Source organism: Pelecanus crispus, chromosome 12 (genome assembly GCF_030463565.1).
Source record: "Pelecanus crispus isolate bPelCri1 chromosome 12, bPelCri1.pri, whole genome shotgun sequence".
Lineage (NCBI taxonomy): Eukaryota > Metazoa > Chordata > Aves > Pelecaniformes > Pelecanidae > Pelecanus > Pelecanus crispus.
The window spans coordinates 3285942-3305407 of record NC_134654.1 but is presented as its reverse complement, the minus strand read 5'-3'; the positions used below and the strand labels follow the sequence as shown (position 1 = coordinate 3305407).

Genomic DNA, 19466 nt, shown 5'->3' with positions numbered 1-19466 from the left:
CCAGTCTTTTTAATTGGATTATTTTATATTTCTCCAGATTATTTTATATTTCTCTCTCTACTCAATTTCACTGCTCCCTTCTCTTGCTACTTCTCCCTCCTTTCCTTTTTTCCCCTCTATTAATTTCTTGTTCCACATTATATCAGCCTGTGATTACACCATCACATTAACTTGGTCGTTTTTAAGTTATGATCTTCAATTCTAAGAAGTGTGTGCGTACATATATGTTATGTGAACACAAATTATTGCAGTATTATGATGGAATTAAGCAGCAGAAAAATATTTTAAATCAGCAGAAAGCAATTCAAACACTATGCATAATTATAATGGCACTTAATTCATACCACCATTTTTTTTGTTAATGACAAATTACTTGCACACAGGTGAAGTGGTTCAACAGAATGAACCAAGAGGGATATTAAAGCAAGAACAGATTATGAATCAACATAATGTAAAAATAACATAAGAAAAGCAAGTTAAACCAAAATTATTCTACAAGCTGGGCTTCTCTAAAACTTCTGCACCTGGCTGCAGAGCCTGCACCTACGTCTTGGTCCCTTACAGCTTAGTCCTGATCTCACCGAAATAAATGGCAAAACTCGTGCTGATCTCAAACACTTAATTTCCTTCCAACAACTAGCTGTAGTAAGTGACATGTGGAAAACGTGGCATACGGTTAAAAACATATAGCCTCCATCATTACTGTCATGCAACTTGAAACATTTAAAATTGCCTTCAACTTTAACTCACCTAAAGCAGCAAGTACTTTTTGTACAGCGTAGCAGAAATTAGGTCATTTATGAAAATGGGAGAAAAGACTAATTGTTTGCATTCGCACTGTATTTTCAGCCAGCTTTCTGAAAGGGATTTACAGAAAGTGTAACGGAGCTTCCCAACACCTTGTGCAGTATTACTCTGCCAGTTTTACAGATGGACTCACTGAAGCACAGAGGGGCTAAGCTACTTGCCATAAATCGCACACACGGCAAGCCTATGGTCACACGTTTCATCTAGAAGGGGGGGGGGGAAAAACCCCAAAACCCCCCAAACCAAAAAAAGACCTTTCAAAAGGAATTCCATCACACTGACCAGAGTCAATGGAAAGATTCAGACAAACTTCCATGGACTTAGATCAGTCCTGAAGCTCTCGCACATGCAGGAGAAGCTAGAACGTCCCAAAAGAGCAATTGCAATTTATAGTCAGTAACTCTGATATTGAACCACCACAAAGCACTTAATATCCAACTGTTAAAACGACAGCTACAGATTACTGGGTCAGAAACCTGTGTTCCAAAAAGTTCCTTACTATAAATATATTACCTTGCTTGCAGTGGCACTTCACGACCTATATTGGAATATGTGAATTGATATTAACATATTGAGTATTTATTAGCTACTCAGAAAAATTCAGAAGAGATTTCTTTCACTTTGAAATAGTCATCTGCCACAGAAACAGTATTTTTAACCAGTTCTGTAACAAACTATGTATCGATAACTATTTTTAGCTCTCACCTTCCACATATTCACATACTAAAATTCCTTCAGAAATGAAAACATAAATGTATGCACTAATTCGAGTCTTGTTACTTACTGATCTATACTTCAATCAATAAATGATTGTTTTTAATATCGAACAAGATTGCTCAGAAGGACAGTGTTACCCATCAATCAATAGAAAGCAAATTACGAGTACAGATATGACTCAGCCATATTCACTTCCTCTTATAAACTCTTGAAAAGACAATCTTTCTATACTACCCTAATATTCTTAATATTCTGGATTTTTACTCAACACACTCTGAGGTTATTAAAATTTAAAATGGAAAAAAAACCTGGGACTAAATGCTATTCTCAGCTACAAACTGGAGTAAACTTCTACAGAGACATAATTGACTTCAACCATTTCTCCAAGCCTTTAAGCAGAAGGCAATCTGGTACTCTAACAATACATTTCTGCAGGGTTCTCCACACTCTTCGTCCCAAAGACCTCTGCTCAACCAAATACAGTTATAAAGAACCTTAGAGGAAATGGTCTAAGCTACGTTCTATTTACACCATGTCTTTAAGATGTACATCTTTCAAGGCATGCACCTAAGTGTTAGTTTCAGTGCCAAAACATTTTCCCTTCAAGACTGATGTTTTGTAGACAGAAAGAGCAGACCTTGTAAAACAGGATTACTCATGTGGTTAAACTTAGTCCTGCTAAAAAATAAAGACAAACAAAAAAACCTGACTAGTGCATCATATTGGTTTAGACATCTTTCTGAAAAAAATGCTGAGATGCCAGCAAGTCTATCCTGAAAACTATTCTGACTAAGGAATCTTTCATTCTACCACCATTTTACTTTATCCCTGAGTTTTCATCAATACATTCCAACTCAAATTTCTTTCTTTCAGTAAACCTCAAAAGCCCAGTTATTTTCAGTTAACAGTAATGCCATTAGAAAAATATATTTTCATGTCATTGTGATATTTTAACAACTTGGAAACTATAAATCCTCATTATTATGTAGACGCAAACACCCTCTCAGCTTTATAAATGATAACAAAACAATAATGTTGAAGGTAGGTGGTGAATGACTTGTTTCTGCTACGAACTCCTGCTCTTTACTTGCTCTTAGCCTGTCAGCACTTCGTAAATTATGCCAAGAACTGAAATTAAGGCACATTGGGCCTCACTTTTAAAAACAGTTAATTCAAAAGAATCTTCACAATATACTAACTTTCAAAAGATTGTACCATATTTTTACTGAAAGAGGTTGCAATGCAGGAAGAAGTGCAGGTTGTTGGGAATCAACACTAAAAACAAGAAAGTGAAGCTAATGGGGCCAAAACATTCACCCTTATAATTTCAATCTTCCACGCTGAGAAACAACAGCAGTATATTTAAGACACAAGGAGGCTAAAAAGGCAGTGTGCTTGCCCTGTCTGGGTCTACCCAACTGTGTAACTACACCAAGAATTCAATGAGACACAGCAGTGTTTTTATCCCAATTGTATCTGTGCAGAAACCTACAGCAGGAGTACAACTAGTAAAAACCCCTTTCAATTACATAGTTCTTGTTCTGCTATAAATTAGTAAGAGCTGTGCCTCAGCTGAAGGCCATGTTCATGTCATTTCAGTTACCAGCAGCTGACATTCACCTACCCCAGCTGAAGTTAATGACAGTCACCTACTAAAAGTCAAGTTACTCCCAAACTCCAGCTAAATACCACAATATTTGGGGAAATTTGAGTTGTTGATATTAATTAACTTCTCTAACATAATTTTGGAGGATTATTTCCATTTTAAATGCAGAAACACTGAGAAGTAGATGTATACATGTCCAATGAAAAATATACACAAGAATTTTCTACTGAAACGGCACAAAAGGTGATGGGACCAAACTAAAGAAAATTAAGACATCACTTTGTCAGATCTTAAAAAAAAAAATGAAGAGACTCAGCAATAGCATGCAAGTTCTTTCATGTTGACAATGCAGTAAGAAAAGATTAAGAGCTACTGAAACAATTCAGTGCTACCACTTGTTGACTTTTGTAACAAATCAAACTCTGCCATAATCTCTGGAAATGTATTACATTAGCTCTTTATAAAAATTGTAAGGAATGACAATATTTTAACTAGTTTTCATTTTGTATTATTATTTTTCTACTTTACATCAGAAAGAATTAATAAATATTAATCCTATTAAAATATTTGGAAAACCAGAGGCTACACAGTACAGCGATGCAGTGTTCCTCAAAGAGCTTTACATTTCATAAAATACTGCCGGCTCTTAAATTTGTCTTTAAGTTCATAGTCAAACAAGTGACATGACTTCAAAAAAAACAAACAAATTGCACATAGATGATATGAAGGAACTGCTTTACAAATACAAGGATTATCAATCAAACAGTAAGAGTCTGCAAAGATTGAGAATCACATCGGTTTTATATTCCCAATGAATAGGCTTCAAATACATCAGAGTCATAAAAACAAAAGCACTTATCCACAACTCCATAGCTATACCCACTGAAATGGTAACATACATGATTTTTTAAGGTAAAAATTTTATCTAGACTACATAAGCAGCAACAAAAGTATCAGGAGAAAAATACTGCATGAAATTTGCAATTACACATAAGATTATTGGAAAAGCTTATCTGTCTCAAAATACAGAAATTTTAATTGATTTATCATTGTGTCTAAAACAAGAAAACAAAGACAGGTTTCCAGTTGTCAGATCATGAATAAAGCAAGAAAAAGCAAGAAAAGAAATGGTAGGCTCCTTTACTCGCCAGGCAGCAAGCTGTCAATTCTCCATTCATTTTGTATACATAATTTTAGGTCTCATTAAGACCTTAATGGAAACAACATGATTTCTTCCCCCACCCAAAGTGTGTTTTTTATCCTAATTTTTCTGTAGGCTAGTAAAGACCATATTTTTGAGCTAGCACTGGCATTAAACAAACCACAAAAGAGTCTTGTGAAAGACAGGCAACAATTTTTGAGTCTATTTCATATATTCCCCTCTTTAATCTAGGCCTTTTAATCTTGCCTCAATCTAAAATCATTTCTGGTTGACAAGCATCTCTGCTGCTTCATGCAGGGGGTGACTGAAACATCCATTTGCTAAGACAATCCACTTTCAAAACTCTTCTTCCAGAGCCTTTTCAGCTCTTAGATCACCATCAGACGAAATACTTAGGCGCATCGTACACTACATTCAGAAATGGTTCGTAGGAAGACTACTTCAGGAACCAGAGATTCTCTAGGAATAAGGCAATGTCACCTTCTTTCCCTTAGTGTCACATTTGGTGCCTTTGCTTTTCCTGTCTTTGGCATAGCGCCCATATCCCTCATCAGCTCTCCTCTGCCATTCTCTTAAGAACTCTGTATCCTAACAAAGCTCTTCAGTTCTTTCTGCTGAAGACAGTATTTTGACAGAGACATAAGGGGGTGATATATGTGGAACAAACTTCTAGTAGTAGGAACAAGAGCCACACACAAATATTCTAACAGATACTGATAGATATAAGCTAGTAAGTATCCTTAACTAAACTTAAAAAAAACCAAAACACAAACCAAACCCCACAAACTTCTGGCTGAAAGTTTCTAAATTTTCTTAGAGAGCTGTAAGATGTTCAAACTTCTTCCATTCTTGTGGCCTAAAACTTTGACCACCTAACCCCCACCTCATTATAAAAAGGTGACTGGAGGTTATGTAGCACTGGACGAATACTGAACCGAGCTCCAACATAGGGAAACTTGTTAAAACTTGTTTTTTCTTCTGTCTGTATTTCTGTAATATGCTGTAATTCTACATATTAAAAACCAAATCCCCTTATTATCTCAAATATCCTGATTTTAACGGAACTGTGGTTTATCTTTTTTCTAAGTGTGACAAGCTGCTGCTTTATTTTGAGTGCCCATTTTACTTGCTTCACCTCCCTTAATGCAGTACTTTACTGTCTACTCACTGCTAATCTGGCTTATTTTCGACAGGTTGTAATCGATGTTTTCTGTCTGTAAGCAACTTAGGGCTACAGTAATAAAGGAAGCTATATAGAAAGAGAGGGGCTTGTTTTGGAAGATATTGCAATCATTTCTGCCCACTGGGAAATAACTTATTTTTTCAACTTCTCTGCTACTTAAAAATTAAATGCGCTCTCAAAGGTAAAAAAGAAAAAAAAAGTGAATGCATTTCTTTGACAATGCTTGATGGTGAACACGCATCCATAGTTTAAAAGTGAAATTATGCAGTGCTTCCACCTATGGATCAGCCATGCAAGTAAACAAATTAAAAAAAAAAAAATTAATCCAAAATTAGAAAGCCTAAGCACAGGGTTAATTTCAGTAAGGACAGCAAATGAATTATAGGCATGCTGGGTTTTGAACTGGGAACTCACCATGGAGCTTTTATGGAAAAACATCCTGCTCCAAACAGGTAAGGTCTTCACGTAAAGGGGAAAAATGCACAGAAATTAGATGAAAACTCAATTACCAACAAGTACACTGTATATCATGCTATTAAGATTTATGCAGAAGGTAAACAAAATAATTTTTTATAACCGTTCATGATGCCCTGGAAGAGATGTGGACTCTAACGTAACCAGCATGCTGAGGCTCACAAACGTAACCGCTCACGTGAACAGTCCCACGGACAACGCAACCACCCACAGAAGCAGGAGCTGCCGGGGCAGGCTCCTCATGCACAACGGCTGTGACAAACGGAACGCATCAGTTGCAAGCAGGCTTTAAGGGTGTAATTCAAGTTGGACACAGTCTAGGTCTCCTTCCTGAAATCTCCTGACAAATCTGAGGCAAAAGCAGTCAAGAGCCTTAAAGAGACATTAAAGTCAGAACTAATAGAAAAAGGAAATTAGCATCAAAACCAACAAATATGTGGGTGTTTTCCATGAAACACTGAAGGTCCGAGTGGGACAGTTTCACAAACTGACTGAGAAAAGGCAAGTCCTAAGTAAAAACGACGACAAGTACAAGCAAAACCTTTTAGAGAAAATTGCTCAGTCCTTTTCCTAGGACAGAACCACACTATTAAATTAAAAAAATCTTTAGCAACTGCATGACACAGCAATCTTATTCCCCCACTTACAAGCTTGCATGGAATGCAGGAGAGAGAACCCTAACTTATTTTAAATGTATTTGATGTTAAAAATCACCTGATATAGAGCTTATTGGTTTTGGCCACTCAACAATTTATCCACACCATGATTTTTTGTTGTTGTTGTTGAAGTATTTTGCACAGCCTATAGTTTTTGAAGTGGTATCACACCCCATTAATTTCTGGGCGTTTTTAACGGATATCTCCCCTGTTCTTTACATCACCCTTGAAAAAGCCATCACCATACTGACATTTGCATAAAATCTGAAAAGGAGGAACAGAAGGTAAATTTAGAGCTACTCCCATGCTCACAGCTTCTTTAATGCTCATTTGGGATGTAACATCATCCACAAAATTGCTGAATAATTGATTTTGCAAATGCCAATGTGTCATTTTTCTTTTTATACTCTGACTCAGCGATAAATTCTGGCTAGTTGAAACAAGTGAAGTATTTTCAGGCAATGAACTAACAGAAAAGGTCTATCACAGAAAGATGTATAAAGCACTCAGCCATACGCCTACGCAGTTAAAAGGCATGATAAAGAACAATTCTGTGAACTAAGTTTGACACAAGCACAACATCAATGAATGAAGACATCCTCTTAAAAAAACATTTAGGTGAAGGTACAAACTTAAGACATATATTCTTCGACATGCAAAGATGTAAAAATCCAATAGAGAATAGAATATTACAGAAAAAAGACCCCTGTTTTTTATTAGTAATATAGGCCAAAAACATTGAAGATCTTTTGAACTCTGTATAATGGACTAACCTTTAACTGTATGTATTTAAATAAATGTTTGGTTAACATTTTGGAGGAGAGAGCTCATTTGGTAGAAACAGCTGCCTTTCTAGACATAATATATCATCTTTGAATAGTGATAAAACCCAATTAAATTGTACGAACTGTATGAAATGTATGATCTCCTATACAGTCAACACATTCAGTCCCTGAGTCAAAGACCGTTCTATTGGCTCAACAGAAGATTAGCCCAGCACTATTGCACTGTTTAAATATTTAATGGAAAGCTAAGTCTTCTGCATAACCCATAGCCAATATAATTTAAAACCTAGAATGTATCTAGTGTAAATTTGAAGAGTCATTGGGGAGAGTGGTCAAATCTGACTGGGAGCTTAGAATTTCTAGCTGAGCTCATTAGAACATTTTAGAAGATAACATCAGCTTTTTTTTTGCACAACATACTATGTTGACCTGATTATACTTGCAAATTAACAAGTTCTCTCTATTTTAATTACAAATTGAGCCAGGTAGATACATGCTTCAATGGAAGGTTTTGTTTGTTTGTAACATGGATACAACACTTTGTATCATGAAGAAAATGGTATTACACTTCCAAAGACTATAACAATCCTTAAGTGTGAAAGAGACAACTTAGCCTTTCTTTTACATAGACAAGACCTAATTTCTTTTAAGATGACTATTTTTTTCCTATGATATTTACATAAGCAATTGTTTTTCACTATTTCCTTCACATAATATGGATGGTATGCTAACTGAGAGAGAGAATTTACAAATTACAAGATAACCCAACCTTGAAAAGACAGCACCAGATGGCTATGCTTGGTGACAGTAACAGAGCAATGCCAAGGCAAAAAAAACTCACGGAGGTTCCCCAGTCTCATAGCTAGTGAGAAATTCCAAAGGAAAATTATTGAATGAAGATGTTTCAAAATTCCAAACCAGAATTTTCTTAATTTCTTATCTGAGTCTAGGTTTCAGCAAATTGAAAACTGAAATATTTTTTGATTTTGTGTTGTTGTGTTTAATAAAAACTATTTAAGCTTTTAATAAGCTGTGCAGCTCCCACTTACTCTAGCCCTCACCGCTATATGTTGCCGTAGCGAGAATCCTTTCATAGTGACATCTTAAAAAAATTTAGTGCAAATAGCTGTATTTCATATCAATTACAAATCATTACAGTTGTTCTATTACCGAAATTTATTATAACAGCTAAAGGTGACACAAAACACGTCTGAGAAATCTGCCAGAAAGAGAATGTCTGGCTTCACCGTGCAGGAAAGCTGGCCTATCGTACTAAATTCTTTAGCTTTACTTTTTAATTTTTTTTCTTCACTTTTTTAGTTACTTTTTCCTACTTAATTGTATCATGACATCATGACTTTGCACTCCTTATTTTTGTTTGCATCAGTAGTAGAACCTGGGATAAATTAAGCTCTCCAAGTCAAAATGAAACAAATGGATAGCAGCGATTTTCAGTACATATAATACAAGCAATGAGAAACACTAAAATGATAAAATTGCACCAGACACTTTACCTACTTTTCTCCTTCCTTATTGGGGGTGGAATGAGGGATGGGATGAAGAACAGATAGAGTTTCATGTTTAAAAACACACTATCTACATCTTTCGGATGGAAAACAGTGAGGTTTGGTTTATTCATTTTCCTATAAGGCACGCTGGATGTCTCTGTTTTGACAAGACCCAACTAATGCAGGTTACATCCTGGCGTTTCACTAAAGCTATAATGAATTTGAGAATGAAGTATGATACAAATATAATGACCATATCCCTTGAGAAAGTTAAAACAAATGCTGCTGTCAGAGAAGCCAACTTTTACAACAGTTTTTCTTTTGGGGCAATTATTGTATCTTTTATTTCCCTCCCTTCCCATTACAGCTCATCTGTGTCCCCACATTCTTACAAACTGGAAACTAACTACAACTCATTCCACAAACACAAGGAACGCTTATAAAGCTATTGTGAAGCACAAAGCTGTCTTCTAACATATTCTGATTCACTGCCTTTTATAGACAAGCATGAGATGGATCATACAGTTCTTCCCCTTTCAAATCTATAAGCTCTTTGTAAATGAGCAATGAATTAACCCATTCACCAGACTTGAGAAGGAATTCAGCATTACTATTAAAATTTTGAGAGGGAAACTGAGGCACAGATATATAAAGACTTATTAAATCTAGCTCTTTTACTGTCTTACATCCCCCTAATCTTTAAAACATAAGATGCTTCCTTACCCATTAATGTTAGAGCCCCTTTGGGAAAGCCTATCTGCTTCTCAGAATGTGCTGACAGTACAAACTACAGGAAAGCAAGTCAATGGGATGACAAAATATTGGGACAAAAATTAAGTGCTTCATGAAGGTGCAGAAATTACAATGAGAGACTTGAGAAAGCAAGGGAAAAGCAGAGGGCAGGGAACAAGGAAACAATAATGATGGCAAGAAGGGAGGTAATGCTCTGAGATACTCAGTGCTGAGAATGTAAATTGTATTCAGAGTAAGAGAATTTAATGACTGATCAGAAAATGTTCCAAACCCCACAAGTTTACATGAGAAAAAAAAGCACCTGTGATGAACAGCGCAGTAATGACACAACTCCAGATTCTGGTCTTTCATTCCCATAGGGCTGCTGTGAACACTTTTAAAAAATTTACTGCCATTCCACTTGTCAAGTAAAATGACATGCTTTGCAGCTCTGCTTGAGACAGATGATATTAAGAGCACTGATCAGTCCTTTCAGTACCTGAAAAATATTTTCCTGTCTTGGATACTAGCGGGAAAAAACCCAACTTGACTTTTTGGTTAATAAAACCTGCAAAACTTAATTAAGATGTCTAGTATTAGAGAAGCTTTTCATATGTTAAAAGCAAATAAAATGAACAAATCCAGAACTGCTAATTATATGGTATTCTTTTAGTTTTGCTCTTTACTTTTAGAAACGTACTGCCACAGATTCAATTTTTAATTCTTTAAAAGTAGCAAAACCAGAAAAGGAATCTGCTGGGAGGGCCACTGAACAGCGACTGTAAAATCCAACTGATAGCGAGTTCGTCTCCTTTTCTGATCACTGCACAATCACAAGGTTAAGCAGCTGCTCCCAAAGAAGAGCCTTGTTTCCTCGGAGCAGTGCTTAAAGGTGCTGACCATGTAGGTGCAAATACATCTGTCTTTTGCCATTTGCAGTAATACATGCCTCCTACACTTCTCAGGGTGAGGCAGATGGTCCCTGTCCTGTCTAAATATTACACTGTACAGACTTACATTGCTATGTGTTTCACGAAATATGAGGGCAGATGTTAAATATGTTAAACACACGCTTTGCCCCCTGGAGGTTTAAGTTAAGGCTGCTGTCTCAATTTGGTCGTTTTAGGCATGCCAGGCTTCTTGGATCCTAGGCATTCCTCGTAAATCCCTGCTTTATAAATAGAGCTTTTCATGTTAATTTTGTGTACTTTCATCAAATATCTTGGATGCAGAACAAATGAAGGAAGCTCTCGGCTTAGCATTACACATCTACACACTTAGCATTACACATCTACACGGGCTTCGCTGAAAATTATGATCCTCATTCACAAAAACTCTATTTACACAGCAGGGTATTTCCCGTGACTGCTGTTTCCCCCCCTTACACAAGCCTCACTGATTATTTTAAATTTAATTAGTTTTAAAAATTACACAAAATAATAGGACAAGGACAGTTTGTGAATAGTAGAATTTACTGAAACTATGAATATGAACCCTCTCTGAATATGTTTAAGATATTCAGGAATAAAACATTAACTAAAATAATGCGGATTTATTACATTTGCAATAGTTCTGGAAAAGCTTGCTGGTATCACCACAGCATTAAGGAAACGGCCTTGGCAAAGGCCACTGCATGACTTACTGTTACAAACCAAGTGCTTTTTTTAAAATCCTCATCCTCACCACTGCTCCTATCTCCCTACCTTCCCCCCAGCAGACCCTCAGATGGCTTTTTATTTTCTTTCTGTGTCTTGTCCCACCTAGCTCTAAGTGTCTACTCCATTTCTAGAAGTCTGCCAACTGAGCCCAGAATTACATTTCTGTCCTTCTCTGGCTGTACTCTTCAAGTGACCTTTTGGATATTTTTCCCTCTTTCAGGAACTGTAATTTCCTGCTTATCTCCATGCACCCCAGCCTCTCTCTGATCCTCCCTCCCTTCCTGTCCTCATCCAAGATCACACCTTTCTATACTTTCAAAATTCACCTGATCTATTTCCCTTGCCTGTGTTTAAACTGTAAGCAGGAAAAAAAAGCAAAAATAAGCAACTGAAATGGACGTGTGGAAGAAGTTAAACCACATTACCCTTGTACTGTTTCTTTACTGTTTCATAAGTCCCATTTACAATTATCTACGAAGTTCAGGAACTTAATCTGCAGCCAGCCTCTGTGCTTAGGGCAATTGTGTCTTTATAGTTCATAATTTGGCTCAACAAGCCTAATGAAATTGTGTTTCCAGCGGCGAGAGCAGGACTGGATCGTTAGATAGACACATATAGAGATACACATGTATATATGTGCATACATATGTAAGCTTTAGAACCTTATCATGCATACTTAGTGCACTAAACAAACCATAACAGATTTTACAGGATGTCCTGAACACTCAAGCACAGAATATGGGAATTACTGAGGGAGAGAGGGAATATCCGTGAGCTCTCGCCTGAAAAATAATTCCCAGTTCACGAAACACAAGGTAAAATTCACTTCGCTTTCGGGATTTGAGCAAGAAACCACTGAAGCAAGCAAGACAGTGCCTGCACCCATCTGCCAAAACGCAAGAAAATGTTATGAACCTGCAGGACTCTCAATTGTTTTGTCCAACCACATGCCATATGTGATTTATTTTTCTTAAAAATATAAAACCAATCTGTAAATTAATGGATCAATCAGACTTTTAACTAGAAAATATTCAGGGATTTGAACAACCAAAAAGTGGGGGGGGGGAATATAATAATCGCCCACTAGTTTTAAGTATTAATTGCAAAAACTGAAGATTTGAAATTTAGCAAGAGAAAAGTATCAACTGTTGAACAATTAACTTAAAAACTGTATCAATTAACTTAAAAATTGTTATAGTTTATGAAGCTCACAAAATCTTCTTAGCGATTATAACACACATATATTTAGTAGAGCTTTTCGCAACAAAGATTTTGAAGTGCTTTATCATGGCACAGTGAGAAGTACCAAAGTGCAGCTGGCTCCAGAATGAAAGTCCACACGTGAATTTCATAGTACAGAACAGTCACTTCAGAGGAAAAATAAGGTCAAGAAAACAGCATGATTAAGTTTTCTCTTAATACTCAACCTGGCTTACTGTCTTTCCATTTCTGATAGTCAACAATCATTTCTGCTTGAAAAGTTTGGAAATCAAACCAATCAAACTTAGAAAAAGTAAAACCATAACTTATTCTGATTGAATACAGCTCTGCTTATGTTTCATACCAATTCCTGGTGTGAAATTTCTCCTGATGTCAGCGTACAGTATTTCCCATATGGCAGACTGCAAGAAAACGACCCACCCAAATGAACGCTCCTGAATTTTCAGAGGTTTGTTTTCAGGTTTTGTTTACTTATGTGATGCTGGGTTTCTTTTCTTGTCGCCTCTTCCCCCCACCCCCCTTCCGTTGCCATGAAATTACATACACTGAAATTAAAATAAGGAATAAAATTAAGTATCACTAGTACCACAAATTATTTCCATATTAATTATAAATAACAACGGGAAGAAAGGTTCGCGCAGATACACTTACCCTGTGCGTTTGGTGATGGTCCCTAACGTCATTGGCTGTTTGATTTGAGCAAGAGGCAACACCACAGTCAAACTTGGAAGAGGCAGGAGTCGAGGGTTCCCAGGATTGTTGTTTGTGAAGTTATTGTAAGTGTCTTGGCTGTTCAATTTACCTTGATGGGATAGAGATGTAATAAAACACATTAGCGGATTTTTTTCTTCATTTATCATTTCTAACAACTGCCTGAAATAAGCCACTGCCAAAAAAAAAAGAAGAAAAAAAAAAAAAAGAAATAACGAGTTCCTATTGTAAGCAAAAAAAACCCCAAAACCCAACCCAACCTAAAAATGTAATCTTCATTTCAGGTAAAAAATAAATTACAATAGAAGCAGCAAATATTTATTTTTATATATGGGGATAAGGTCCCCTTCCACGGAAAGGAAATTATTCCTGCTGCTTGCCTAACAGTTTTGTTCACCAAAATGTTTTTGAGTTCGGTTTGAAGAAGAAACTCTGGATTCCAATTCCCTATGGGGCGGGGGGGGGAAATATTCTAGAAGGGAACTATTTTCCTAAAGTACCACATACAGTGTTGGTAATTGAAAGTCCTGAAAAGGTCGCTTTTGTTGTCTCTACGGATAAAGGCACACATAATAGCAATCTGCTGAACTGAGGCTGGAGGGAAATAACAAGTAACTATACAAAATAAAGCCATGCCAAACTACATGTAAAAAATCAAGAAAGTATCAAGAAAGTAACAAACTTTATATTCATTCAAAAAAGAAGAAGAAGAAGAAAACAAAACGTAGGTACTCAAAAAAAGGAAGGGGAAAACATAACACAAAAATCCCAACAACCCTAAATTTAGCTTGTTTCAAAGAGGTCTGTGCTGGATATACGCCCAGTTTAGATACGCTTTCTTACTCTCTGTATCATTCTGTAGTCACAACCTTTCATTCTTCAGTTAGAAAAGGAAACTAGCTACAAATTTCATGGACAGTAAAGAAAGAAATGTGAAGAAACCAAAGAAAGAAGTTAAACAAAAAAGGGGCCAGTCTGTTTGTAACAGAATCAAAAGTACTTTAAATAGACAAGCAACCATGAATTAAAAGGTTTAGATCATTAACTTGTTTTTCTGTGTTCCTATAATGCTGTGAAACGCTGGCTTTGTTCTTAATCAAAAGGGAGCCATATTGGGAATTAGGTTCCTAAACAACCGATGCATTCTACGTAGATATTATACAAATCCCAGGCCAAATCCATACAATCTGACTGAAGAGCAGCCACCTTTTTTCAAGGAAGAAAAACAGCACAGAAAAGGGTTTCTCACAGGAAGCTGCCTGAAAAGCTTTAATGGTACTTCAGATGGATTGAAAATAGGAAAAGGAAGGCGGAAAAATCTTAATGAATGTCTCATCATCCTAAAGACACTCAATGCTTCCTTTACCCTTCTTTTAATACTATATAACTGTAAGCTTAGAGGTTTTATTTGTTTTTTCTACAAAGTCCATAGACCTCTGCATCTCCGAAAAGCACAATAACAAAAATGATGAAATTACAAAGTGTATTTTGTGTTAAGTATCTGGCCTGAACATTGGTCAATACATTTTAAGAGAAATAGCAAGGCTTTAATGAATAACAAGCCTATTGAAGTCTCGGAGAGCAGATTTCATTAATAGCAATTTTCCTGCACCAACTTGGAATAAAAAGAAACAGGAAAGGGGAAAAAAAAACCATCTCGGTTTTAAATTAAGACCGAGATGCAATTAATTTTTTTAAGATTAGTTTCACAATGTGTTCTTGGTTCTTGTAGAAAGTAGTATGAATAGTTTTCTGCATTATTGTCTAATTAGTTACTGTTGCATGTAATCAAGGCCTCTCTGAAAGTGTTTCCCTCTCCTATATTCATCATGAGCAACTGCACGCTACACAGCAAATAGCGATGGTATCTACAGAGGGGGCTCCAAATGTCTGTAATTTGTTTTCTTTGACTTGTTAGGAATATAATGATTAACTATGAACTACTGAACCAAATGACTGTGTTGTAACAGTCCTCTCTCTCTCTCAAGGCACATTTAATTACTCAGTGCCCCCTGCTCCCGACATCATGGAGTTTTCCATATGCAAAACCTTCAGTTGATTCAAGAGAATATCTGCATGCAGAGAAATGAGGCGTTTACAGACGTCCTTCCTACGCAAGGATGAGCTGCTTTATTTTCACACAAGTTGAGGAATCCCGAGGCAGTTAAGGATACTCAGAAAACTGCAGGATTAAGTCACCGCTTAGGAGCTTTCTATTAATTGTAGCAACAACATCCTACAAATATTCAGGCTCACACATAAGAAAAGAAAACACGAAGTAAACAAAAAAAATTACTAAACTATACAGAGAGAACTGAAAACGTGTGAAAGAGATGCTGAATGGGACCAAAATCTAAAATAATGATTCTTTGGAAAAAAAAAAAAAAGAAAAAAAAAAACCATTCAGAAGTCAAGCATTTCATTTTTAAATGTATACCTTAACCTGATACACACAAACATCAATAAAAAAATTAACTGAACCAGAGCTCATAATGCACAGCACTTCACAGCACAAACGTGATAAAAAACTTCAGCTATGACAAATGGAAAAGCTGTAAATACCTAATGTATACCCCAATAACTACTGCCCGCCAATCAGTACTGCCTGCAGCAACATTCAGTTGCTTAACTACAAATAAATGTAATTAAAAGTGATACAAGTCAAAAATTCAAAGTTGGAATGCTACAAAAAAGGAGACAAATTAATTCTGAGAGTAAACTTTTTCTTGAAAATCTGACTACAATAATATTAAGATGCTGTGGGTGAGTAAGGTTAAAGAAGACTGTGCTTAATAGAAAAGTAAAAATACTTGCTTTTGTTTTCACCGAATTATTTTTAGCTATTTTTGAGATGGGAACGTTCCATACTGTTATATCTTCTTTGTATGTTGCCTCAGACCTATCGGAGAGGTACATGGCTTGTCGTCTTAACCACACAGCCTTGGGGATCCAGCAAATGCACTCTTATCACTAGGGCTGTTCCTCTCCGAAGCATTCAGCGAAAGCTGTATTGTGCATTCTGAACATCAGTGGAACAAAATAGTGTCACACATTAGGTTTAATAAGTCATTTTAAAACCCCATGATTTTACGGTCTGCTGTTGTACCCATCCAGAAATTTGACAAAGTCACTCTCCATGCCTCCAGCCCTTCAAAGCAGGAAACTCCTCCTGCAGTAAACAGGAGTCGTGTGTGCACAGGACTGCCGTATCAGGCCAAAAGAGCACAAAGAATGCAGTCAAGCATCAACATTATTTCTACAGCTCAAGCAGTTGTCGATTCACTGTCAAAGGACAAGCAACAAATAAGCCAAAGTTTAAGTCCGCTAGAAATAGCAAACATTTTTCATACAGCAGAATCCTGTACTCAAATTACCTTGCCACATGTGGACAGTATATATTCATTCTTGTAAGGAAATACGCATATTAATAAAGAATAAAACCCTGGAATTATAGCTTCAAATAGAGTAGCTTCACTTCGCACAGGCAATTTAACTTGAAATGCTAGCTTAGTTGCATACTGACAGCTACACACAAATCACATCCCACTGACTATTCAAGGAATACTTTCTATTGCAATTAATTTAGAGAAAATTAATCATCATCATCACAATTTCACGGCAAACGTGCCCCCTCAAGAATCAGTCTGAACATTCCCAGCAGAGCATCCCGAGCAACGAGGCACTTCCCCTTGGTAATCGCCCAGAGCGTGAGCTTAACGGCCCTCAGGACCCCGTGCAAGGCAAGTCCTTTTGGTCAAGCATCTGTCTGTCCACGGGCTGCCACGGAAGACATTTTCAGACGACAGTTCAAGAGCTGTGCATGGAATACATTACAGCCAGTTAGGCTAAGGTTTATTTTTCCCGTATGCAACCTCCCATCGGACCGCGCTCCCTCTCCAGCTTGGGCCGCAGCTCAGGACACACGCGAAGGGAAGCGCTTGCGTTATTTTCACTGAAGTACTACAGACTCAAGGTCCAAATTCCTGACCGCAGTTAAACCCAAGTCAAAAAAACTCCTGCAGTTAATCTGAATTCAGCCTTTCAGTCTTCCATTGGGGAAAAATACAAGAAACAGAAAAGTCTTATGTCTCAATTTAAGCTGCTGGTCTTACTAATCTAAAAATCTCTTATTAATTTTACTAAGGGACTTGCAAAAAGCCGAGGATGTCGTGGCTCTGGTAGCCTGACAGCAGGAGTTTATTTACAAGTGCAGCATTACATTGCATAAACGTTGCCTACCGAGACACGGAAAATACGATCAGTTAGTTCTGCCCTCGTACCTGTTCGCTGAAAGTCTGCAACAAACCCGCCATCCTATCATCCACCCAAAACCTGAGCCACGCTTTTCCAGACATTTTATTCCACAAATACTCAAAGGAAAAATGGATTAAGTTGAGGATAAAAGTGAAGAAAGAAAACAACAATGGGCTTTGTTGTCAGACAGAGGGAGCGGCTGCCGTGCCGGCCTGGCCGGGGTGTATTCCCAAGCCAGCCATCATTAACAGACTCACTTCCACTGAGGAAAAAAGGGAGGCCTGAAAGTGCCGGACAAAAGAAATCCCAGCAGACAAAGAAAAAACAAATTAAAAGCACCATTATAAAACACAGATGCTATAAGGAAAATAAACTTCACAAGATTTACTGGTTTTTGACAAAGCTGGACATCTGTGGAAAAGACATCAGGAGCGGCTCCCAGGTACGGCCCGGCCGGGCTCGTGTCCCCGCTGCTTCGCCCTCGCCTCCACGCTCCAGGGCCGGCGACCCGGCTGCGACGCCTCCCGCCTCACAGCTCCGCAGACAGGTCGCTGTCCCCTCACCTTCGCCATTGCAATGCTATGTTAGGGACGGCTACAGTTTGTATTTACGATTATTTTATTTCCAATTATTGTTAAACCCATAAAATACTCTTAAGGCATGAACGTGAGATCTAAACATTTGATCAAATCGCGCATTTGTAAGTTTTCAAAATGTATTTTTGGATATGAAAGGAAAGCTACACTTAGGGGAAAACATGCTAGACTTGCTAGTTTGTAACACTGTGTAAAAAACATTCAGTAACTGAAAGCAATTAATACAGTAAACTTGTCCTCTTCCGATCAACTAAAAGCCTTGATGAATTCAGGCCAGATTTCAAATCGGTCAGCATTTGAACGGAGTACTTCAGGGCACTACTGTCAGAGATCATCTCTGAGGAGAGAGGAAGAAAAACATCCGGATTTTTGCAGCTACTAATGACATAAATATACATCAAAACGCAGCACGCCAAGGAGCTCATCTGTGAATACAGCACAGTGCAGCCGGTGCTTTGCAAAGAGACTTTATCGGATCCTGAAAGAATGATGCTGATGCCACCCCACCGACAGCTCTACCGTTACTTTGCCCTTCTCTTTAGCCCACGCACAGTACCGCATCAATGCGAACAAATCGCTTCTGCCCCGATTCAAACCTAGCTCTACTACACCTCTACCACAGATCCCAGCCCCGCACGCCAGCAACAGCCTCAGCGGCTCAGTGGAACGGGAACTCGGTAATTCACAACCCAGCTTCAAACCAAAACTACACCCTAAGGGATGCGAGCACCAGCTTACCACTAAACTGGAATTAAATCATTTTACCCATTAAATTTCCCCTGGCAGTTTCACCTGCATACAGTACATCTCCTCGTTCAAGTGTTGTGGGATCCTCTTTTGCATAGAGAAATTCCACCCTGTTGGCGAGCAAAGCAAACGGGCCTCGGCCCAGGCAGTTTTTCCAGTAGGAACGTAATGATCATAAGGATTTTAAGTTTCTCTATACACTTTACATGAAAAACTAAAGTGGTATCAAGCACCTGTCAGCCTCATAATAAAATGATTCTACGCTGATTTTTTTCATTTTTCTTCCATTACTCCAACACAAAAAACTTAGTAATGCAGTGTCATTAAAATTCAGAACCCACTCGGATTAGCTTTTATATCTTCCAGTATTTAACAGACTACATTTCAAAGCGTACCACGTAGTCTGCTGACATTAACACTACATATAAACATCTTTAATTTGGTAAATAAAAATGCAGTAACTCGAGGCTATGCAATCACATGGAGGCCAAGTTGTAAGAAAATGAACTGTGCTTGGCCATGACTTCTGGTTAGTGTAACAGTGAAGATTCCTCAACTAAACATTCACTAATCATATAATGCAAGGGAAATAAAACCCTCTCTAACCGGCAGACAGAAAATGGCAGGAAAACCAGAAGTGTCTGGATGT

General features: G+C 37.5%; 1 protein-coding gene across 1 annotated transcript in view; it reads right to left on the bottom strand.

The window, feature by feature from the left end:
• The window catches only part of BCAS3 (BCAS3 microtubule associated cell migration factor), a 373523-nt gene that overhangs the window by 220855 nt on the left and 133202 nt on the right, over window positions 1-19466 (bottom strand). Inside the window, exons 16-17 of the mRNA XM_075719415.1 lie at window positions 13161-13311; window positions 5890-5934 (exon numbers count right to left, since the gene is read on the bottom strand). Of these exons, the coding sequence (XP_075575530.1) occupies window positions 5890-5934; window positions 13161-13311 (196 nt within the window). The remainder of the gene's footprint in view (window positions 1-5889; window positions 5935-13160; window positions 13312-19466) is intronic.